This window comes from Nematolebias whitei, chromosome 9 (assembly GCF_014905685.2).
Source record: "Nematolebias whitei isolate Nwh7 chromosome 9, NemWhi1, whole genome shotgun sequence".
Taxonomy (NCBI): Eukaryota; Metazoa; Chordata; class Actinopteri; order Cyprinodontiformes; family Rivulidae; genus Nematolebias; species Nematolebias whitei.
In genome coordinates, this window is record NC_056506.1 from 45,374,887 (window position 1) to 45,400,304 (window position 25,418).

The 25,418-nt window shown below is 39.1% G+C and overlaps 1 protein-coding gene across 1 annotated transcript in view; it reads right to left on the reverse strand.

Annotated features, from left to right (window-relative positions):
* The window catches only part of lig1 (ligase I, DNA, ATP-dependent), a 111,697-nt gene that overhangs the window by 2,971 nt on the left and 83,308 nt on the right, over positions 1 to 25,418 (reverse strand). The window contains exons 20-26 of the mRNA XM_037682408.1: positions 23,019 to 23,090; positions 19,738 to 19,882; positions 19,151 to 19,233; positions 18,062 to 18,214; positions 13,565 to 13,618; positions 4,743 to 4,886; positions 754 to 846 (exon numbers count right to left, since the gene is read on the reverse strand). Coding sequence (XP_037538336.1) covers positions 754 to 846; positions 4,743 to 4,886; positions 13,565 to 13,618; positions 18,062 to 18,214; positions 19,151 to 19,233; positions 19,738 to 19,882; positions 23,019 to 23,090 — 744 coding nt within the window. The remainder of the gene's footprint in view (positions 1 to 753; positions 847 to 4,742; positions 4,887 to 13,564; positions 13,619 to 18,061; positions 18,215 to 19,150; positions 19,234 to 19,737; positions 19,883 to 23,018; positions 23,091 to 25,418) is intronic.

The following is a 25,418-nucleotide window of genomic DNA, read 5'->3' on the forward strand; positions in this document are numbered from 1 at the left end:
ATTCATCCATCCATCCATCCATCCATCCATCCATCCATCCATCCATCCATCCATCCATCCATCCATCCATCCATCCATCCATCCATCCATCCATCCATCCATGGCAGCAATTGAAATTTAAAAGTGCTATGTGTTGTCATTATTGTGCTTCTATACAATGATGAAATTAGTTCTCTGCATTTAACCATCACACGTGAGATACGCCCAGGTGGAGCAGTGGGCAGCTGTGTAAGCGCCCGGGTAACAGTCTTTTAGCAGATATAGTGTAATGTCTGTGTGAATAGGTTTTCTGAGTATCTAACGGCAAAGACAGAAGTGTTCAACTGTGCAAAATGATTCACTTCTTGCTGCCTGACCCCCACCTTCTTAATAAACCCCCGAGATGCTGCTTTACCTCCGTGTTAAATAGCTTTCCTCAATGTGCTGCAGGAGCTACTACATAAACTACTGGCAGAATGGGGAAAAAGGGACATTGTCCTTGCAGTGTTGCTCACCCTTGAAATTTTACAGGACAGCTTTTGTGAAGTGACCATGATGATGATGATGTGTCACTTTGAGCGATCCGAACAAACATGATTGAATTCTTATCAGGCCGCGGCCAGTTTTAGATTGCAGAAGGCTGACCTGTTTCACCTTACGCTTCAACACTTTCTGCAGTTACTGTACTTGGTGTTTAACACATGTATTTGACACTGTGTGCCGGCGTGCACGGCTGGTTCCACATTTGTTTGAGGAAACGCTCTTTAGTTGTACCTGAGCTCCAGTCGTGGCGTCCTCAGGCTTCTTGTCATCTCTGATCCGGAGGAATCGAGGGAACCTGAGAGAAATGCCCTTCTCTGGATCCACCTAAAAACAAAACGGTGTCAGTTTCTTTAAATTTATTTTACAAATGTTACAAACCTCTAATAAACTAAGGTTTTAGTCTGAGTATTTGTGCATTTTGTCATGAGCACTGAGGTACTGACAAGACTGCTTACTGCTTAATATTGAGGTATTGACTGGTTAATATCATCAAAATGTTATTTTGATGCAACGTGACGCAGGTAAATGTTCTGTGCTGCTCATGTTGGACCCGACGTCAGCGTCCGGCACTAGTGAGCATCCGACCTTGTTAGATAGGCTGAGGATTTGGGCTGGTATTTCAGGTTCTGCTTTGAAATGGTTATCCTCTTACCTATCCGATAGATCAACCTTCTTGGCTACATCTACGTACAGATCCCATTCCTGCCCTGTTCGTTTTGGCGTTCTACAGGGCTCTGTTCTGGGGCCATTGCCGTTTCTGCTCCCTCTTGGTTCGATACTTTTATCTTTTAAGGATATCTCCCATCACTGTTATGCTGATATCCAGTTTAAATTTATTTTCTTCCAAATTAACTTTCAAAACTCTACATTTTAATTAACTGGATTCAATTAAAAGCTGAATGACTGAAAGTTTTCTCCAGCTAAATAGAGAGAAAACTGACGTAATCATCTTTGCTCCAGAAAAAAACTACTGCACTGAATTGGGCCTCTTGGTCATTTTGCTAAATCCTCGGTCAGAAATCTTGGGCTAACCTAACTCGGGTTTTACTCTGGAAACTCATGTAAGGTTTGTTCCTGTTTCTACCATCTGCAAAATATTGCCAAGCTTAGCCGTAATGTCTCTCGTCCAGAATTGGAAAAGTTAATTCATGCTTTTGTTTCGTCTCGCTGGATTTTTGCAATGCACTGTACACTTGTTTAACCAAAACCTCCCTAGACCGGTTGCAGTCTGTACAGAATGCTGCTGCTAGACTCCTGACTGGATCTTCAAAAGTTTGTCATATAACTCCACTTCTGAAGCAAATCCATTGGCTCCCAGTTCATTATCGAGTGGATTTCAAGGTTTTGGTTTTGACTTGGCGAGCTCTGCATGGACAGACACCGATTTACATCTCTGAACTTTTAGATCCCTACACCCCGATCACAGCTTTGGAGGTCCTGTGATCAAGACCTGCTGATTGTCCCCCAGACAAAACAGAAAATTTAGGGAGATGGGGCCTTTTTTTCTGTGGCTCCAAGACTCTGGAACTCCATTCCTGAAACTCTCCAATCAATGGACTCATTGGCTTCCTTTAAAGGCCAGCTAAAAACACATCGTTTTACATCTGCTTTTGCTTAAATTTGTTTAGTGTGTTTGTTTATTTTGTTTGTCGAAGCACTTTGAGATTTTTATCTTAAGTGCTATATAAATAAAGTTTTACTTACTTACATATCACTTCTGCAACACTAAGGCTTTGAAGAACATTCATTTACTGTCGGATGATGAATTAGGTTATTTCAGACTTTAAAAATTAGAGCAACTAAAGGATGATTTACAACGCTAATTTGTTTGTTTATTGGCTCATAAATGTAAGGGTTTAATATTCATATACATCACAATCTACTAGATTTTTAAAAAGGAAACATAAAACGGTAATGGCCTAATTTAGTGATTTAGCTCTAGGGCCCAATGTGGATCAGTACACAGTCCAACCAGTGTTGCAGTTTATTGAAGACGATAAATACAGTTCTAGGCAGAAAGTTTTCTTTCTTTTAAAGTGACGTTTCCCATCTGCCTAGTTAAACACATACGGCTCTAAAAGATGATTAATAAAATGTTAGTTTTCTCCTAGAGCTTATGAAACTGCTTTTTGAAGCTTTAGATTAATATGTAGGTTAAACCTCGTTTGGGGTGCGCTGGTGTCGTACTCTGTTACAGGAAGCACGGTGACCAAACAAGGACGTAGTGACAAGTTTAACACTGTGCTGCCTAATGATGTGCCTGCCTTTTAATCGATTTATGATGCTCTGCCGTGAACGATGCAGGCTATTAAAAAAGAAAAGAATGAAACTAATTTATCAGCCAACCAATCAACTGGCTGCTTCTAGTTTTATAGGAAATTCAGTCATTTTCTATAAAACACTAGCGGCTGTAAACGCCCTTTTTCTTAATAAACTTGATTTAGTTTTTATTTAACTAACTTGGGGAGTTAGCTACTCGTCATGTCCAACATTAACAGGTTTTACTGTCACTTTATTAATAATGACTCATTTATTGATCACAGTTCATCAATAATAGTGGTCCACATGAGTTCAATGGTATATTGAGCTGATCAAAACATGAGCAATTAAGGTTTTTAAGCTAATATGCTTCACTATCACTTTTATGATTAGCTAAATGGAGCATTTTTTAATTTTATTTTATGCTGGCCCAAATATTACTCTAAAAAAAAAAAATATATATATATATATATATATATATATATAGTTTACAGCATTATTTATTTAATTATTATACAATGCAAACAGATGCTGCAAAATTTGATGATGAATTCCCTGGAGCTCATAATAAAAGGTAACATGAAAATTCAAATTTAAGACGTGAAAAAAATATATAAATCAATAAAACACCCACAAAAATTAGATTTCAAGCTAGGGGTGGGAGTTTAAACAAATATTTGATGCATCGTAGGGCATTCTGAAATGATATTCAAATATCAAAAATCAAGTTGGTGAACAGGAATGGCTGCTGCCACTTTAGGGCGAGTCAACAGAAGAGTTGTGGTGCCGTTTGTCCCAGTTGAGCTACCGTAGCTTCCTGTAGTAGAAATGTTCCAGTAAGGATGTTATTTTTTTCCCCATATTTTCTATACTGAACTCCAAAAAATACGTTTGTAAATAAAAGTTACAACAACAAGACTGTCCTTAGTAATGACTAAAATGTTTAATTTATGTTTAAAATTCCAGTGATGAACAATGATGACCACATTAGCTTGAGTTGGCATTCATCCTGTCGGTCAGAAGCTTGTGAATAACAGAGTTGGGCATATGCTAACGTGCACTCTGTCATACGCATAAACATAATTGCACCCCTATGAAATTTAGTTGAACTTAAAAGTACCTAAATATTTCCACCCCATCTCAAAATCCAACTTTATCAATTTGAAGTTCATTATGGAAAATTCAAACCACTGATTTGAGAAGATTTGACAAATCAACGGACAAACTTAAAATGATCTATTATCATTTTTTAAGTTAATTAAACACTACTAATGGCTACCTATATACATTTTACATTATAAACAAATAAATAAAGAATACGTATTGTGCGAGGTCAATATTGGGTCATTCTTCTCATAGACTGAACGTCAGACTTGAGAGGAACCAAGTCAAGCTTTGTATAAACTGAAATAAACCTTTCAATAACCAGAAACAATCCAAAGCTGTATGTAAACAGCAGAATAAATGGAATATTTTACACTCAACTAGTAAAAATAAGCATAATCAGAATGCTGTGTTTTACATCTCAGTAGCTACAATAATATAAACAGACACCAGGGTGTTAAAAAAGCCTTCATCATATCCAAACTTTAAATGAGTGACGTTAAAATCTTAAAGAGTTCGCCCATGACGTGCATCAGAAGCTAACTGAAATATGCTAATGTTTCCAGACAGAGTTCATTCATGTCTGTGCATGTTTAATGGGAGTTGAATACTGATAATGCTGTAACATTTCTTTTTTTTTTTTTTTTACAGAGGTGCACTGTGGGACTCAGCTGAACCCCGGCTAATTAACAAGTATCTGTTCTATTAAAGCCAGCATCTTTTACAACATTCTTAATAACTCAACTAAGACGCTTTAATTATGAGTTCTAATTCGAGCCAACAGACCATGGCGGGCAGAGCTTATCAGAGGAGGCACATGAGGGGTGGGGAGGGGGGGATTAAGAGGCGGAACTGACCATTCCCATGGCAGCCTTGTAGACGGGTGACAGCGAGAGGTCGGCGCACTTCACCTCCCAAACCTGAACGGCGTCCAGCCACACGTCGGGCTCTGCTGATTGGTCCACGCGGTAGTAGGCACGCGGGTTAGGCAGAATGTGCTCCTGCGGAACATCACACCAACAACAAGTTACCGTCTCGATAAACTTTAAAGGAACGTTTTTGGAGGCGACAAGTTTACAACAAGAGGGAAACAAGGACGTGTGAAAATAGGCCGATGCGTTCTGGACTCGTGGTGCCTCACAATCAAACCCCAGGGGGCAAAACAGAGTTCCATCACTTTCAAAATAAAACGATAACCTGCAGGTTTGTGGGTCAGTATTAAAAAGTTGATTTCTAAGGCACTTAATCATGAGGCATTACGTTGGTGCGTGTGAAAAATGTAATCCACCTACAGCCCAGTCCTCAAATTTATTATCCATGTATCTGCCATTTTACCATCCATCCATCCATCCATCCATGATCTTTACCAGCTTCTTCCTTTTTGGGTCGTGGGGTCACTCGTAGGCCCGTCACGATAACAAATTTTGCTGGGCGATTAATTGTCTCAGAAATTACTGCGATAAATGATAATATTGTTTGAAATTTGACAATAATTTAAGAAGAAATGTTGGTTAATTTGTTTTGAGTGTTGTATCTTTTTTGACCACTGGATGGCAGTATAAGACTGTTTGAACCGAAGGATGGGTAGCGAGGGTGAGAGCAGCGTGTCTCTTTAAGAAAAATGCGAGGGAGGCCCCTTGACGTGACATGGGCTGTCTCTCCTTCCTTTTTTTTTTGGTTCTCAAAATGGCGGACGCTCTATGTGGTTTGAGCTCTTTAGCTTAGCATTTGTCACACAAAGCTTTGAAGAAAAAAAAATCTGTAAACAAGTTCTCAGCTTCTTTTTGCAGAGAATAACTTTTTACACGAAGGCACAGGTTTCAACTGTGAATTTTGAAGCTTCAACAAGACGAAGGTTTATTCCCGAGGTCGGCCTGTTAGCTTAGCTCGTAGCTTAGCTTCTCAGCTTAGCTGCTTTTAACGATTCAAAAACGTGATTTTTGGACGGTTAAAACAGATTTTAAAGAGACAAGAGAAAGGGACGGGTCAGTGAAGAGCAGCGGAGTTGAGCCTTTTGTCATCCAGCGTCTTCAGTAGAAAGAGAGAGACACGCGAAGAAACGATAACGCCGATAAATGAAAACGAGGTCGATAATTTTAATTTATCATGCGATTAATTGATTTAATGTTTATCGCGGCAGGCCTAATTCTTAATTTGGCATATTTCTTAGCTCATATCTTAGATCTTATTACAGTTTTTCTTTATAATTTATACTTTTGTTGGACGTAACTGTGACCCTGTGTACACAATTTTGTTCCACCACATATGATGAGAATGACAATAAAGAAACCAGGCCCTTGATATATCTAAATCTATCTATCTATCGATCGATCGATAGATAAAACCAACTAGAAAATGAGAACGTAAGCTCTGGCTAACACCACCACAGTTAGTAGATGATGGTGAAACTCGGAGCATTACCTCCTCTGCTGCAGCGTCCATATAAGTGGGTCACACTGAAGTAACGGTGGGAAAAGAAAGCTCCAGCAGGAGTGCTGCTGTTTCCCTGTACACATTATTTATACTGAAGGCATTCAAGTGATGCTCTAATACACACTGAATTACAATGAGTCAGCCGGTGGGCGTGCAGAGCCTTATAAAATATTGCTGCTGATTGTCACGAGTTTTGTCAGGGCTCAGACTTTTAAATTACACTTCTGGATTCACCAACTTTTATTGTTCTTACCCGACAGTTTCAGCAACAATGAGAACCTCAAATCTAAAACACAGAATTGTAAAATGAAATACCGTAAATCAATTTTCTTCCTCAGAGATCTTTGCCACACGAACAGAAGACTCATCAGAAGCAGGTTTTTTTATTGGCAAGGGCAACTTTTAAAATGCTGCGTCAGAAAAAAAACAATCCTTTACCAGCCTCGTTTCTATTAGAAGACGTTATAGGTTTCGCACAATTGTAATAAACCGTTTCTAACAATAAGAAAATCTTTAAAATACAAAAGCAAAACAGCGTGAAGGGGTGAAAGTTGGAGATGGTCTGAGTGATTTAAAATGCCGTTTTGTGTTTATTTATTCATGTCCTGGTGTGGTTGCCATATTTACTGTCCACAGGGTATAAAAACAGTTTTGTATGTGTGCATGAAAATAACACTGTTACTGTGTCAAGAGCAGTTCTGTCTGGTTTTATGAGCTAAAACCTTTAAGCAAAAAACAGCTCAGGTGAGAATATTTGTACTTTTTTGGAGTTTTGAAAGGTTTTTCTTATTTCCCCCCCTAAAAAAAACACAGCTCTGAATAATGACTGAAAGCACAACTAATGTGACGAAGGCCTTGTGTTGCTCATTTGTCACTCGTGCTTTCTCTGAGACTTTGCAGACTAACACAACTTGTAGAGAGGAAGCCATCTTGGTGAACACTTTGAAAACACTGTTTTCTGTCAAATAAAATCCCTGTATCCCTACTGATAACCGTAAATGCATATTATTAGTCTTCTTGTATAAGCAAAATAAGATGCCCATGCACATCCTATTGACCTGTCTGAAATTTCACCTTATAATTTTAAAGCATCTCAATTATGCACGATATTGGATTTTTGGACAATATTTGATATGCCAATATGCAAAAACTGATTTGGCTGATAATCGATACCGATACCAATACTTTCTTCCCCCTAGACCTACTTACAGAGACTACATAGCTTTCTCTGCTGTGAAATTAAAATACATTATTCTGCATGGTCTTTGTCAATGGTCTTCAACACAATGACAACACTAAAATTTGTACATTTTATATCGGTGAGTTATTTTGATGGAATGGGCGATGTCCATTATTTAACTTTATCGCTAATATCGGCCGATACCACGCTGATAATATTGTGCATCGCTAATCTCAATACAGTATGTCGTGTCAAACTGAACATTTGTGAGGGTTTCCAAAATATTTGAATCACTTGTGGGTGTTTATAGAGCTCCATGTGAGTCACAGGGCCACGCGTCTGTGCCTCATGGATTTTAAACCTGTTCAAAACAAATGAAAGACAAACACTGCCAAGTTTGTGTGAACATCTGGCACACGTCTGGAACCCTTCTTTATTTGGTTTCTGTAACCTCAGTGTGCCAGAGCTGCATTTCTTTATGATTTTCTACTAGTTTATAAATGTATTTTTGTTTTTATTTGACACCGTATGCACTGTTTGCACAATGTCCCACTCTAGTGGGTCATGGCATTATGGCTGAGCATCTCATCTCTCATCATCCAGGACTCGCCTCCCCGCCTCACCAGAGGTGAAAAATAAATAAATAAATGATAGCAGACGTGGCATTTTAGTGTGGCTGATTGACCACCAACAGGGCTGTGATGCCCTAAGATGTCCTGGAGTGAACTTGCCCCAAAAACAAATTACTAGCCTACATTTAGTTTACTTTCTCCAACTCCTGAACTTGATGTCTAAACACGCATGAGGTGGGCAGGATGTGAGTGGAGGAGGGAAACAAAATAATATGTGGAGCCTAAAATACAGTTTCACAAGTCATGCATCACAAAAAGAGTGATTTTTCCAGATTTAGCTGCAGCAAACGCAGCTGCATGGCATGCTGGAGGCTTAGATGCTAACACTCTGTAAATGCAACTGAAACTTCAGTTTTTCTGCAATTTAATCTGGATTTTGAATCACCATCCAGTCCTCAACAGTCAGAGCAAAAAAAAAAAAAAAGATCCTGGCTTAACAGCCCACACATACTTTGCCATTCTTGGATATGTAACATTGAAACAGTTTCCTAATAACTGGTATTGTTGTGATGTCTTTATCTACCTCTTATAAAATATGTTGATGCTTAAGGTCTTTTTCCCCCAGAAACAGAAAACTTTCTAAATGTTGTGCTTCCAGGCACCACTTCTTATTAAGCAGAATACTCATTAAATAGGTCAAGTACTGTATTAGGTGGGGGTGCTAAAACAAAGCCAGCGTACGTGCCTCTGGGAACATTATAATTACACTTCACACGAGGCAACAACGTTGACTTATTAACATGTCAAAGCTACTTCAGTTACATTTCCAAGTACTTGAGTTGATTTGAATGTTCTGTCTGTGAGGCTGACACTTTGTCTACTTTCCTATTTGATAAATCCTATAGTTAGGGTCGGCTTGGGTTTCCGGAGCTGTCCCTTAAGTTCTGCTGCTATAAGCTCAGACTGCTGGAGGACAAACTGACCACATCTCCTCACTCTGCTGCCGTCTTCACTTGCTCTACTCCACCTGTTTGTATTTGTCATTATTTCTATCTTAACGTGTAATTTTTGTCTTTCTTCCAATAAAAAGTTCACCTGGACCTGCCGTTCTGTGTTCGTTTCGCTGTCCTGTCCTCAATCTGCTGCTTCCTTAGATAACTTTTACAAATTGGCTTTTATAATGAATGTGAACGTTTCTGTCCAGCGCCCTGAGACGACTGCTGATGGGACTTGGCACTTTATAAATAAATTTAATAGAATACATTTGCTGTACGTGAAAGTAGAGTTCATCAAAAGTAAAGTTATTTGTTTAGTCACCTGACTTTTTATTCATAACTATTTTCAGGTCCAATTCAAAACAAGATAAATCCCAACAAGTGTAGTGGGTATCTATTACTATAACACTAATATAATTACTATTTCCAGTTATATCCCACTGCCATGAAAGGTGGGTGTTTTTAATAAAAACCTCAAAAGGTAAACGTTGGATGCACATCTAGAACCGATTAACCTCAGGAATCAACAACCATTCAAGATGGCTGCCACAGCTAATCTACCTCAGCACACAAAAACGATTTTAACTCTGTGAATTATAGAGATATTTATCTAGACAACGGTGTGGTAGTATCTCTGAGTCATCCTCCAACAGCTACTCCAAGTGTTACCAGATCCTGAAAGACCTTTGTTTAAAACTCTGCCTAGAGGAGTCAAACTTGCCTGTTAGCAAAACATCTCTTGAACCACTAGACAGATTTTAACCAAACTTTCAGAAAGTAGTTGTTGTATGTCTACAACAGATGAACTTCTGACCAATTAATGAAGCCAGTTCAAAGTGAGTGCCAAAGTTAGCAAACACAAAAATGGTTTTAACTCGGTCAGTTCTACAGATACGGAGCTAAAATGTGGAATGGTAGTAGCCGAACGTGATCTCCAACACATACACAGAGCCCTCACGGTTTGTGTGAGACTTATTTCTAACTTAGATATTAAAGGTGGAGGACCTTTAATGCCATTCTTCAAGAAAAGCCCTTCCCCTAAAATAATTTCCGTAGAGCCTGATATGTATTTGGCCAGTACTTGATATGTACCGGGTTGTATTATGTATTACTACTAAAATCCATCGTGAGGAAAATATAAAATTATTTTCTATTCTATTCAAGTGAGAAAGACAATTTTAATTTACAATTTTGACAAGGGAGCAATACTAGAGTGAAAAGGCTCTTTAAAAAAAAAAACGTAGAATAACTTCAGCAAATTTAAAGATGTTTTTAATTGTAATTAATGGTCTGACCAGAACAAATAGATAAAACACTTGTTATAGTAATGCACTTCAGTTTAGCTTCTTCGTTTTACTTTGTTTTTAGGTTTTAAGTCAACATGGGTCAGGATTTTTAGACAACAAAAGGCTCTAAAGGATAATAAAAATAAATAAATACATAAAATAACCTTTTCACAGAGCTTAAGATGATGCTTCATGTTACCCGTTAATTTTTATCTAGTAGTAGTAGTATATCGGCTTTTATTTTGCTAATTTGTGATTTGTTGACTTTGTCACAGAAAGGGAATTCAAAAGCTACGAAGCAGGATTCCAAGGAAAGCCTGTGACGAACAAGAATAAAAGCAAAGCAGAAATGAATTAATTTCACTTTTTTAATTTGTGCGACTGAACGCCGCGCTGAGTGGAGGTTCAGTCTCTGTTCTTTTTATTAGATTTTTATTGGACAGAATCCATCCGCACGTATCAAAATCGAGATCCGAGCGGCGGAACAAGGAATCAGTGCGGTCCTCATTGTAACACAGCACCTCGCTGCTCAGAGGAGTGTAAACAAGCCAATTGTCTCCCTGTCGAGAGTCCGATTGGCCTGCAGCAGCGCTGCAACAAGAGCAGCACGGCCGCACCACCGGCTTAATTCACCATCCATCACTTTCATTACAAACACTACAGTAAGGCTTTACTGGTGTGGGGAGAGGAAAAGTTACAGAACCTTCTCATTCTCCACCTCGCTGGAGTGATTCTGCACTCTGCAGCAGTTTCTGCAACTGATACAAGGTGCAACACATGCAAGAAAAACTAAAGGTTTTACTGTGAGAATTATTTTGAAAACATTATTGTGAATGTTTATGAAGCATTCACTCTATTGTGATCCATTTTTCTGCCGTTTGTTTTTCAGTATCATTCTCATTACACAATTTTTGTGCTATTTCAACAAATCATGAATCAAAATGTTCAGCTCTTTCAGGACAATCCTGCTATATGACTTTTGATATTGGTGCAACTTTAGCTTTTTGACATATTCAGCGGTTTCTGCCATTTTTTTTCCTCATAGAAAATGAATTGATCTCATTTTACATCCTTCACATCTTTAGATCTGTTCACAACCTTTTACTGCTCCTTTCACATTTTGTTCTGCTTCAGCTTCCTTCTGCAAGTTTAAACTTTTTTCAGCTACTTTCAGTTAATTTCAGCTGGTTTTTTTTTCAGCTTTTCTGTGCTCCTTTCAGATTCTTTCTAACTTTTTCATTCAGGTTAATCCCATTGAGCCTCAAGGACTCATTTACAAGAGAGACCTGATTTACTACAACTACAACATTTTTGTGCTTCTTCTAACTTACTTCTGCTAATTTTAGCTTGTTATGCTTCTTTCAGTTTATTTCTGCAAGTGTCAGCTTTTTCTGCTATTTCAGCTACTATTTAGCCATTTCAATGCTACCATAAGTTTAGCCTTTTCAGCTAATTCTACATTTTTGGCACTCTTTAGACCTTGTTTCTACCTAATTCAGAAAAATATGCTCTCTCCACTTCCTTCTGATAATTTAAGATAAGATTAAATTGATCCCGCAGGAAATTTAAGCTTCTTGCTGCCTTTTTAGCTGCTTTTCAGCAGTTTATTTTTGTTGTTGCTAATTTCACCTTTTATTAAAGATAATTTTCACTTTTTTTTTGTGCTAATTTCTGCTCTTTTCAGCCAAATTAGGCAAATGTGTGTTCTTTCTTTTTTTTTTCTGCTACTTTAAGCTTGTTCTACCTTTTCTTTTCAGCTGCCTTTTTAGCCAATTTCAGTTGTTTTCAGATAAATTCTAGTTTTATGTGGTAATTTCTGCTACTTTCAGCCTAATTAACTTCTTTCTGCTAATTTTAGCTTATTTTGCTCCTTTCAGATTTTTTCTGCTAGTCTCAGCTTTTTCTGCTATTTCAGCTACTATTTAGATAATTTTATGCAAATTTTAGCTTTTTCAGCTAATTCCACATGTTTAGCTCATTTCAGCTCTTTCTACTTCCTTCTCGTAGGTTAAGCTTCTTTCTGTCTTTCCAGCTACTTTTTAGCTGTTAAAATTATTTTGCAAATTTTAGCTGATTTCCTAATTGTTGTGCTCATTTCCGCTTATTTAAACCCAATTCAGCAAAATTGTGTTCGTTCTGCTTTCTTCTGCTAACTTAGGCTTGTTCTTTCCTTTCAGCTACATTTCAGCATGTTTTTAGCTAATTTCAGCTGATTTTCAGCAAGTTCTTCTGCAATAAGTATTCACACTGCATTTCTGCAGGAAATGTAATGTCTTTAGTTTTATTTGTTGAACCTTCTCAGGCCTCATTCCTGCAGCGCCGAGTCTAAATTTAGCTGATGAAGTCGACAGATATCATTTTCAGAGAGCAGTTGTCAATTGCTTCAAAATGCTGCTGCTCTGGAACGAGCCTCTTCATATGGAAATTGAAAAAGCAATTCATTATCCGGCGCCAGAGCACGCCCGCACAGCTCCTCTCGACGCAGGCGTTTTCAAATGGGTGAACCTGAAGTAGCATTAGGCTTCTGACTCGTATTTTCTAGATTCGTGAACATTTACAAACCAATTGTACAGATTTTAAAGTCAAATTATCATGTTTCTGTAACTTATTTAATGTTACGTAATTGTTGCATCTAGTCAACAAAAATGGCTCCAACTTTGTTTAATTTCCAAATAATGAGCGTGGTGTGGTAGTAGATGCTAGCCATCCCATTTGTTGGCATTGACAGTTAAAAACTGTCTTAATTAGAAACGACTCATTAATGTTTGAGGTCATCATAAAGCTAATCAGTCAACAGAAAATCGCCTGCAAAGATATCAAGTTAATTTAGTGGTAGTTGAGCATCATCCATAGCACGTTCTCTGAGCTTAGGAGCAAAAAATAAAATAATAGGCTTTGGGTTGCAACGAGTTTAAAACGCTGGCATGAAAAGCAATATGCATTCTTTCAAGGAATGCCAGGCCTTTAATCGTTAATGAAATGTTTAATAAATTGAATAAATCTTAGTTTTATGAGGAAATGCCTCCAAAGACATCAACCATGCACCAGCAGACTCCTATCACCAGTAAAAACAGTTCTATGTGCAGCAGCATTAAAAGACTGTGTCATGATTTTAAAAGATGGTGCATCAGTAAGGAGAGGAGGAGGAGGGGGTGCTGATATTTCGTTTTTAACCAGGCAATTCAGTGCAACAGTCAGGCAGCCCTACTTCACCTTTAAAAACTTGTAATGCTGCTCCAGATCTTCATCCTTAAAGCCCGTCCCGATCTGCAAGAGATGAGAGGAGATAAGAAAGAGACGCTCAGACATACACAGATTCCCTCGTGGGGAGACAGCAGACATTTGGCAGCGAGCAGCAGAACAGAACAGAAAGCAAACCCCCCCACAACACGAACATCTTGTCTGCCTGATTCGCCTAAAGTGTCGTGTCGCCTCTCGAAGGACTTGAACTCGCCGAGACACCAGAAACACCTAACAGGATGACACACTCGCTGAAGAGGGAAAGGATGAAGGGGTGTGTTATGGAAATAAAGCATTTTGTCGCCCACAGACAGAATCAAGTGACCGTGAGTTTTACTGTACGAGTCTGTAGCAGCATTCGGAGTTTAGAGGAGCTTAAATCAACTGCGAGACCTTTATGCATTATTTATCTGTTGTCTGCCGAGCCAAGTACGGTGCTACGGTTTGTTAGGAGAGAGAAGCCAACACTTCTTACACTCAGCCAATTACACTGACTTGCTTGCTTTGAGGACTGATAATCAAATCCCACCGGCAGCCTAAACCAATCAATGCCGGTGTCAGAAGGTGAGACGACGTTACCAAAACACGACAGATGCTCCCACATCGTAGGCTTTGTCCCAAAAAGTTTGCTTTAGTACAAGAAACTAGGCTCAATACGGAAGATGGATAGCTTTTCCAAGAGCTTCAATTTAAGTTTTTAACAATGATTTTCTTTATTTATTTAAGTAAAAGAGTGCTTCGTTCAAATTAGGCCTGTCGCGATAACAAATTTTGCTGGGCGATTAATCGTCTCAGACGTTATTGCGATAAACGATAATATTGTTTGAAATTTGACAATAATTAGTAATTATGATCAAATTTAAGAAAAAATGTTTAATTTGTTTTGCATGTGGTACCTTTTTTCGACCATTATATGGCAGTATAAGACTGTTTGAACCGAAGGCTGGACAGTGAGGGAGTGAGCAGCGTGTCTCTTTAAGAAAAATGTGAGGGAGGCCCCTTGACGTGACATGGGCTGTCTCTCTTCGGCTGCCAAAATGGCGGACGCTCGGTGTGGTTTGAGCTCTTTAGCATAGCATTTTTCACACAAAGCTTTTAATTAAAAAAAACAGTAAACAAGTTCTCAGCTCCTTTTTGCAGAGAAAAACAACTTTTTACACGAAGGCACATGTTTCAACTGTGAATTTTGGAGTTTCGACAAGACGGAGGTTTTTTTCCAGAGGTCGGCCTGTTAGCTTAGCTTCTCAGCTTAGCTGCTTTTAACGATCCAAAAACGCGATTTTGGATCGTTAAAATGGATTTTGAAGAGAAAAGAGAAAGGGAGGGTTCAGTGAAGAGCACCGGAGTTGAGCCTTTTGTCATCCAGTGTCTTCAGTAGAAAGAGAGACACGAAGAAACGATACAGACGATAAATTAAAATGAGGTAGATAATTTTCAATTATCATGCGATTAATTGATTTATTGCTTATCGCGACAGGCCGAACTGTCGTGAAGTGTGTTTACCTTGGTGACAAAAAAATATAGCAAATTCGAAAAGGAAACACAAGCGTTTTTTTCAAAGTACAGTACTGTAAGATTGTACACATACACAAAAAAAAGTGTTGCCATTTTGTAGTATACACTGTATTGCCAGTTTAGAGGACTACATTACCCAGAAGGCAAAGTTGCTTTCTGCTGGAGGAAAAGTTTTGATGTGATCCAAAAAAGTTTGGTCCTTACAGTACTCATTGTGACTTTGGCGCTCAGTGGATGCAGCAAACGGATCAGAACTGGACCAGAACCGCACCAAGGCTAGGTAGGTCTGCCGAACCGGAACAGAACCGGAACAGAGCCGGACCAGAACAGAGCTGTGTGTTCTGCAGAGCTGGTGAGTAAAAAGGCATTACTGCTCACTATAAACATCATCGTTGTCTTGATTATAAACTCTTGTTGAATAAAGTTTTGCTTTAGTTTAGTTGATTTAAATTTATTAGTTGACTGAACTGTTTTGGTTTGTTGTTTCAACTCATCCACGTCATTTCTACTTGGCAGCTTTTCACTTTTTGCGGGGCGGAATGTAACCCCCGTGATAAACGAGGGACTGCTGTACAAAACAAGTATTTTAACTGTTCACCTTTTGTTTTGTCCAATAGTAATGTATTTAAAATGCATCTGTCCAGCACTACTACATATTTTTAACGTCTCTGCAGTTTAGTCTTTTTTTAAAAAAAGCACAAACAGGAACTCTGCACCGACAAATACAAAAGTCACATTTAATGCTAGCTTGACAGTTGTCCAAACTTTTATAATGTTTCCTTCCGCCTGTTCTTTGCCTCTTTTCTAAATGTGTGAAAAGCATTACTGGATTTTTTTTGTGAAGTGTACCCTCGTTCCATTTCATGCTGGGAAAAATGCGCAGCTCAAGTTCTCTTTGACAACATTCACTTCGACTTGTTTTCCTAAAAGGGCTCCTTGATTTTTTGTATTTTTTGACACAAAATACTAGAAAAAAATATTAAATACAAGTCTGTTGCTCTGAGCCATTCCAGCCTGTTAAAACAAACAAGTAGCAAGACGGCCAGCTGTAATACGTGTTTACTTGGTTTGAACAATAACACTTAAAACTATTTAGAGTACCCCATACAGCACGTTTCACACCTGCCAACAAATTATTATACAGAAATACAACAATCTATAGCAACAGTCCGGACAGACACAGACCTTGTATAACATTTGACCTTGACTTGTGACCTTGACCTATCGCTGGGGTGATGAAAAGTAAAAACAACACAAGTCTAGTGATGATGCATATGTGTATGGAGTTTTGTTAAACTATCTTGAGGGGATCAGAAGTTATGGACTGAAGATGAAAAAGGCTGCACACGTACGAACGTCAACTAAAAGAAAATACGTCTGCCTTTCGACAAGTGTATTAAAAAAGTGTTTTTAGGCCAAAAGCAGCAACGTAACTAATGAACCAGTTCTGGTGCAAATAACTACCAGTTGCCATGACTTTAATGCCTTTTAGGAGTTGATAAAAGTTAAACAAAGCCCCTCGGTCTGCAGGTGACGATGTGACTAAAGGCCTTTGCACCAGTCCAGGATACGTAGAGGTCTGATCATTAGAGGGAAAAGTGGGTCAAACTCTGCCACCGCTCTTTGATTTCTTTTCTCTGCCTTTGTTTTTCCGCCCAGCACAGAGGGAGTAAAAGGATGATGAAGAGCAGCAGCACACCGGCGCGCAGGATGCTGCACTCGCATGGCATAAACCCTTAATTCCTGAGCTGCCACGGAGCAACAGCGAAAAGATAAATGTGTTTGTTCACTTTCAGCTGCGGGTTTCTGTCGTCCGGCTCATGCGACGTATGGAGCACAACAGCATTGATCTCAACCCGTTCCATTGTTTACATGAGATATTTAGAGCACATGCCGTCAATAGTCTCTTATTTTATTCAAACAATTACAGTAATTGTGGCCTGCGACCAAACTGCAGTCAACACTCCTCTCAGGAGGTCCAGGTGTGGACACTGAAAAATGAAAATCAACTGCCAACAAGCTCCTATTTAGATAATACAGTGTTTCCCACAGATAACTTGCCATGGCGGGGTCCATGATTTTTGTTGGGGGGTGGTGGTGGGGACGGACGAAGACACGTCCTGAGCTGCGCAGTGTGCTGTTTATACAGAAAGTTTTTTTTTTTTTGGGGGGGGGGGGGGGGGGGGGGGGACAGAGACAAAGCTGCGCACTGTCTGCACCAACAATTTTCAAATGTGTGGAGTTTACAGCGTGAGGGAAGAGGCAGTCTTTAGCTTTTTAGCTAGCGCACCTGTATTGCGAGCCGCTAGTTTAGCGTTACTTCAGTGCCGACAGGTGTGTATGTGTGTGGGGGGTTCGGTAGGCGGGGCGCTCTGTTCAGTTGATGGGGTGGGGCGCCCCGATTGTATAATGGTAGGGGAAACACTGTAATATAATGTAAATAAAAGGTAATAGTTCTGCATTGTTATATTAGCTATTTGAATGGCCTCAGGTTGGACAAATAGTTTAGTTCTGATCTCTGATCTAAAGAAAATGTCATAACCACTAATGCCATTTTATTAACATTTATAATGAACATGTAACAAAACAAAAAAAGGACAAGACAATTAGTTTGTTCGACGACATCCTCACTTTAGCTCAGAGACCTCGTCGCTCGAGGTCGTGCGTCACTATTAGAAGCTGCTGAGCTCCATCAGGTGCTTTCAATGAGAAAAATGGTGTATTTGTTTGCAAATTACGTTACCGTGGTAACTCGAAATGCCAATAAAAGTAAAAGCACACATCACTGTGCCGAGCCAGTTGTTTTGATGTAACATTTGTGGGGGTACACATTGCGGTTCGGGCCACATTAAAGTTGATGGAAGAGCAAAACCCTTTTCAGGTGGATAATAACAGGTGGCTGCCTTCAGGCAGACCCCAATAACACTCTCAACGACGTGCACGGAGCACCGTTACCTTGCAGACGGACTGAAACTCCTCGTTTTCTTCATCGTAGCAGGCCAGCAGGAAGCCACCGTACGTGCCCGTCCTTTTGCCTTTTCCCAGATAGGCGCCGATCACACAAAGATCCATGGTGTCCCCCACTCCTTCAAGGTAATCCTTCTTCAGCTGGGGGGAGGACAAAGAAAATACTGTTTTAGAATGAGCTAAATAAATAAATATTGATGGAATATTTAGTTGAGTTACAATAAAACAATCAATGCTTTCATGAAAGAACTTGTCAAACAATATTGTAATTATTAATAAAATAAAGCCATCTTTGTTTATTTGAGCGTCTGAAAAATCTTGCTGATATATACTAAAAATAAAAAAATAAAATAAAATCGCCATTAATTACGAGCCATGACTGAACTGAGTGCTTACCAAATGAATCTTATGAAACAGAAATATAATAAAACAGCTGTTTTAAAATCAAAACAACCTGAATTAAATTTTTTTAAAGCAAAACCATTCATTCTGCATTAATGAAGAGCATCGGTAAAAAAAAAAGTTTGACTTTTTAACAACATGCAACTGCTTTGGCCTTACAATAATAATGAAAAAGTTTAGCTAATTTAATCTTTTAGCAATTTTTTTTAGCTAAGTTTAGCTTTTAGCTACATTTCTGCTCGTTTTAGCTTTTAATTACCATTCTTGTTGTTCTAATTTTTCATTGTTTAGCAATTTTTTTTCCATTTGTACAACCTGTTTTAACTTTAACAACTTTGTTTTGGCTTCTTCAACAAATTTCAGCAGAGCCATTCAGCATTCACACCTTAGTTTCCAGAAATACTTTTTTTCCTAGTTAACAATACTTTTATTGTCATTCTTAGTGTTTTCTTTATTATTTTTAGTACCCAATCTTAAGGGAATGCTGTTACCTAATTATATACGCATTTATTTTGCAGAAACGTCCAGCGAGGTAAGCTTTTCCGAGGAAAGCGTTGCTTTATAACGAGATTAGCTGTGTTATTCACTTAACCCATCATAATGTTTTGGCTCATTGGTGTATATTACATCTGACTGGGATCTAATGCCAACACTCTTCAACACACATGCACACACCTTGAGCCAATTATGAGAGCGCTTGGCAATCTCGTAGGTAGCATCTTTCTCCAGAGTCTTCACCATCAGGCCTTCACAGGAGTCTGCACACACACAAACACATTATACACCAAAACACGATTCTGGATGTGCAGAAAGGAAATTAAGAGATTATCTATGAGATACATGAAATGTTGTTATGTTTGAGAGTCTCTATAGGAAACAAACAAATTCAGGAAACAAAGACAAAGTGGACAAGGACGGCCATATGACTCATGCACCCAAAGGAAATGCGTCCTCTTCATCCTAAACAGACTCGGAGAGACGAAGCAAAAAAATTCTATTATACAACTCACAAGTGTTGCACACACAACACGGACCAAACACAACACTACACACACACTTTACACATTACGGCAGCGGAAGCCAACACAAATGAGATGAAACTCTCACACACAACAAAAGACTCCAGACACTGAGGGACAGCAGACAAGTAAACAAGTCTGCAGCACACACACAAAGGTAGGGGACACAAAGAGACAGGTGGAGGCAAAACAAGGAGGAAAGGTCTGTCTTCGTCTTGCACACACACACACACACACACACACCTCGGACAGACTGCTCCAGAAACTCTGCGATGGCATCAGTGTTGTTGGAGTCGATGGAACGGGCAAACTGAAACTCGCCCTCCACCTCGGTGAAGCTCTCTCTCAGCAGCTCCCGACGCCGACACAGCGGCTGTCGCACCAGAGACTGAACACACACACACACACACAAAGAAACACAAACATCATTACAAACAGCAAAAACTGCATCATTAAAGCCATTTCCTCTTGATAGCTTGAAGGCTTCCAATGACAAGGATGAAATACCATCTCAAAGATCTACCCACACACAAACAAGCAGTCTCAGAAAATACTGCACAAATTCGGCAGCTTTGGGCGCACGTACAAACACCCACACATGCATGATCACACATAAACCTCCAGAACACACATGCACAGACTTCTGGTCACAGATCATTTTTAAATGGCATCTATTGTGCATTTCGAGGCATTTTAGACTTCCATGTTGAAAAAAAATAATGTAACACATTATCTAAAGCAATGGTTCCCAACCAAGATCCTTGAGGAACGCCATCATGCATGTTTTAGTTGTTTCCCAACACACCTGATTCAGTGATTTTAAAAGTTCTGCTAAAGCCTGTTGAGCAGCCATTCATTCAAACCAAATGTGCCAAAGCAGGGAAACAACAAACATGCATGATGGTGTTCCTCAAGGACCAGTGTTGGGAACCACTCATCTAAAGTAGCATAAATTTGTCTAGACAAACTCAAACAAACAAAGCAGACAAGAGCTCGTAATATTAAAAGTAAAGTGATGCAGATTTTAACCAACTACATAGATAACCATCTTCATGCCATGCAGGTTATTAAGAAATACTAAAGTTTGTGAGCTAACAGAGAGCCAAAAAAGTGCATGTGACAAACACAACCAACCGTGCTCACGTGCGTGAATCCAGTCAGGTTAAAGCCCTCGTTAGTATGTGCAGGTTTTTGTAGAATTTATGCTGGAAAATGAGACCGTGTCATGTTCTGCCATGCTTACATGCATCAAAGCAGCGCCGACATGCAGCTTTGAATAAAGTGAACTGAATACGTGGATCATGCAGATGAAATGCCCTCAGTGATCACGCGGGTTTAAAACCTCCTCCGTGCAACAATAGAAGCCTGTTTGTGCTCCTTGCAGTTTGCTATAAAACCCGTTATGTAATAGATATTTAGTCAAAAACGTCAACCAGAATCAAACGGTCTGTGCAATTTACGTTTCTCATACAAGAATTTACATTTGTAAAGTAGCTCTAAGAACGACAAGTGTGTGCCATCAACTGGCAGCTCCTGGTGGATTGTGGGGCGTTTATGCGTTTTTATTTTTCCCCTCCATCTTTGGTAGCAGTGCACTTTAAAATTCCCGTAATTGTTGCAGGATTAAGGTTCAAATTCTGCTCATTTCTAGCTGACGTGTGTACACGACAGCCTCCTTTGAGTTACTAAATTGTTTAATCGTTACAAAAAAACATGTAAAATAGGAAAGGCACACTAGTACTGTATATACCTGCTGAAACCACATGGTAATTTTAAGATCGTTTCACTGGGCTGCAACCGTTAAGGTGATGAATGGCGTCAGCAAAGCTGTTGAGAGCATTTTGAACTTCTCGAACTTTTCTTAAATTAAGTTTTCATAAACTTTAGAGTGGTATAGCTGTACCGGAGCTCTCCTTATAACAAAGAGCATCCGAGTCTACAGCTCAGTATGTTCAGGTCTTAAAATCACGGTGATAGTACATATCATTTATTTTAAAAGTAATTCTCTAAATCTGTTTAATTATTTCAAAAGCGTACGTGCACATCAATCTGGGGGCAGCTGCAAAGGTGGGTACAAAATAACGTGCACAACCTAGAATAGTTTTCAAGCAGAGCGCACGAAAACTGGCTGCGATTTTCTAGTATTGGTCTGGGGGCCGAGATGGTGTAGAGGCAGGGCAGCCGACTCGGGACCCAAAAGTCCCAGGTTCGATCCCCAGTCACTGCACATCTCGTGGTGTCTCTGAGCAGCACACCCTATCCCTAAATGAACCCCGGGCGTTCAATAGCTGCCGACTGCACCACCTGGTGGTGGATGGGTTAAATGCAGAGCTAATTTCGCCATTGCATGGGAACATTCAACGATGACAACACATAACACATTATTATTAATATCATTATTAATAAAACACTGCAATCAGCGAGCTGTGTGACCAACACTCAGAATTCAGAGTTTGCAACAGTTTTTTCTCTGCATTTTGAGTCCCCAACAGTTGCAGCCCAGTGACATACCCTTAGTATGCACACTACAGTTCTAAGCAGATAAAAGTAAAGTTATAATGTTTGACTTCGCCTTTGTTTTCAGTTGCTTATGGAAGCTTGTATTTAGATAATGCAAACCTTGTTGCATAATTAAAACACAGGCAATCATTTTCTTTCTTTTGATTTCTAGATGTACATGCTTTCTTTTAAGATCGTCTGCTGCCGTCATCACTCTTTGTTAAAATCAGGTCTCTCTTGTAAATGAGTCCTCAAGGCTCAATGAGACTAACCTGCATAAATAAAGGTTGAATGAATGACAGGAAGAGGATCTTAAAGTAGTTTTTTTTTTTCTCTAACAAAACATTTCACAATTGTTTATAATTCTAAAACATATCAAAAATATAAAAATACTGAAGTAAAAAAGCATAAAAACCAGACTGGTCAGAACTACTGTAGGTCTGCCTTTCATTGCGTATAGGTCAACTGTAAATCAATAAAATAAAAGCAACAGATACACCATAAGGCTCACTGTAAAATAATAATAAATACTGTTTACATAAATCCCAAATTAAGTGGGAAGGAACTGTGAAATGGCAGAATTTAAGAGTCATCGGGGCTCCTTTAATGATGTAATTTGGCTTCCATCCATTTGGGAGATCTCCCATTACACTGTCTGATGGAAGCACTCGCTAATTAGCATTGTCTTTAGCAGGCTTAAGAAATTTACTTGAAATTTTGCATCATTAGGAAATAGTCACACATACACACACACTCGGCCACGCAAACAGCCAGAACACACACACAGGGTCTCAAAAAGGCACAGACTGACTCTGTGACGGAGCGCCCCTCAGACAGACACACAATCAAACCACACTCTGCTGGAATGACAATGAGTGTTACAATCATTATCTAGTTGCAGCACCACAGCAGCGCCATCATTGGCATTCGAGGACAACGTCTGCATCTTGAGCGCGCACGTGTGCTCACAAACAATAAACACGTTTTGCAGGATCTCCGGGTAATATTTTTATCTCAAGTCTTACCTCTCCGTTGAGATAGAGGAGGTCAAAGGCGTACACACACACTTGGACTTTGATCTCTGAGGCATCCACATCCTGCGGAGACATCGACAAACACACATTACTACTTTCCTCTTGACAAAAACATGCAAATAGGCACATCTTATTCACAAATTGCTACCTCCAACCTTGGGAGTTGTTGCAAACAGCTCTTTGATTTTCCCCCAGTTCATCTTAAAAGTTAACCACCCAGCCTTCCCATCTTCTCACTACTTTTTTAAGCATCAGTCCTCCTTGGTGTGCTCATCACTTCCCCCCACTTTATTATTTCCAACTTCCCCACTTACATCGCTCATCTCTTCTGCTTCTCCAGCTCTCACCTTTCTTGCACCTCATCTTGTTTACTCCACTGTTTCTTACCCCCACTGGTCTCTACACCAGACCTGGGCTTATTACCAGACATTTCCATCATGGCCCTGTTGTAAAACTCCATGACTTCTGCACTACAATGAATTGCAATTGAATTCCTTAGAACTGACTGCACTCACCCTTTACTGCCACAATAACAAATTTTGCTGGGCGATTAATCGTCTCAGACATTATTGCGATAAACGATAATATTGTTTGAAATTTGACAATAATTAGTAATTTATTGTCAAATTTAAGAAGAAATGTTTACTTTGTTTTGAATGTAGTACCATTTTACGACCACCAGATGGCAGTATAAAACTATTTAAACTGCAGGATGGATAGTGAGGGAGCGAACAGCGTGTCTCTTTAAGAAAAATGGGAGGGATGCCCCTTGACGTGACACGGGCTGTCTCTCTTCGGTTCTCAAAATGGCGGACGCTCGGTGTGGTTTGAGCTCTTTAGCATAACATTTTTCACAAAGCTTTTAATTAAGAAAAATAAAATAAAAAAAATCAGTAAACAAGTTCTCAGCTTCTTTTTGCTGGAAAAAAAAAATTTACACGAAGGCACGAGTTTCAACCGTGAATTCTGAAGCTTAGACAAGACTGAGGTTTTTTCCTGAGGTCGGCCTGTTAGCTTAGCTCGTAGCATAGCTTCTCAGCTTAGCTGCTTTTAAAGATCCAAAAAACGCGATTTTGGACGGTTAAAATGGATTTTAAATAGAAAAGAGAAAGGGAGGGGTCAATGAAGCGTGCCGGATTTGAGCCTTTTGTCATCCGTTGTGTTCAGTAGAAAGAGAGACATAAAGAAACGATAAAGCCGATAAAAGAAAATGCGATTGATAATTTTCATTTATCATGCAATTAATTGATTTATTGTTTATCGCGACAGGCCTAGTTTGAAATAGATAGCTCGTTTAAAACCCATGTGACTTAATTAATAAATCAACAGTTGAATGCAAGAATGACATCCTGGATGGCTTATTTCAACATTACTAGCATTAATGAAACATTTTAGGAGTCATACTAATGTTCGAGCTCATACTCTTGTTAATGGTTTCACAGTAACGTAGTAGCGTGCCAGCAACAACAGCATCAAGAAAAGCAGCAAGCCAGTATTTTGCAAATGCTGCATAAAGAAAAGTGCTACATGTGCTTACCTAGCCTGAAGCGTAAATATATAATGAGTTTGATGAGTATGTGACTAGAAACATTGACAATGAAACTCTACATGGCACCTTTAAGAATTGTCTAATGATGTTAACACGTATCACTAGCCTCAGGGTAAATGGCTGATACATTTTACTGCTGTATTAACTGAGAACGCTGCTAATGTATTAGCACAACATTCACACTCTTGTCATCATTTCTTCATCACATTTTGGCTCCATAAAGCCGGAGAGTCATTGTGGGTCCACTCCTCTGTGGTTAGTGTTCGTTTACCCTCAAGAAGCCATGACTGAGTTTAATTATCTAAAGAGATCTGCAATGTTACTAATAAAACTTTTCTGCTTTGCCTGTAGCAAATAGTTGTAGGTAGTTTGTAACTGCAAAAATATTTTCCCAGAACAATCATGTAGGAGTCCCCCCCCCCCCCCAACACACACACACACACCTAAGAGGTAAGAAGTTTGTAGAAATAACTAACTTAAAGCTACTACTACTACTACCACCACCACTAATACCACTAATACAACTAATACCACAACTACTACTACTACAGCTACTAGTCAAGTCAAATGTATTTATAGAGCACATTTAAAACTAATTACCAAAGTGTTTACTACTTCTACTGCCAATACTACATCTGCTACCACAACTATAACTGCTATTACTACTACTACCACTTCTACTACTACTACAACTGCTACTACTACTACTACTACTAAAACTGCTACTACTACTAAAACTGCTACTACCACTTCTACTACTACTACTACCACAACTATTACTACTACTACCACTTCTACTACTACTACTACTACTACTACAACAACTACTACTTCAACTGCTA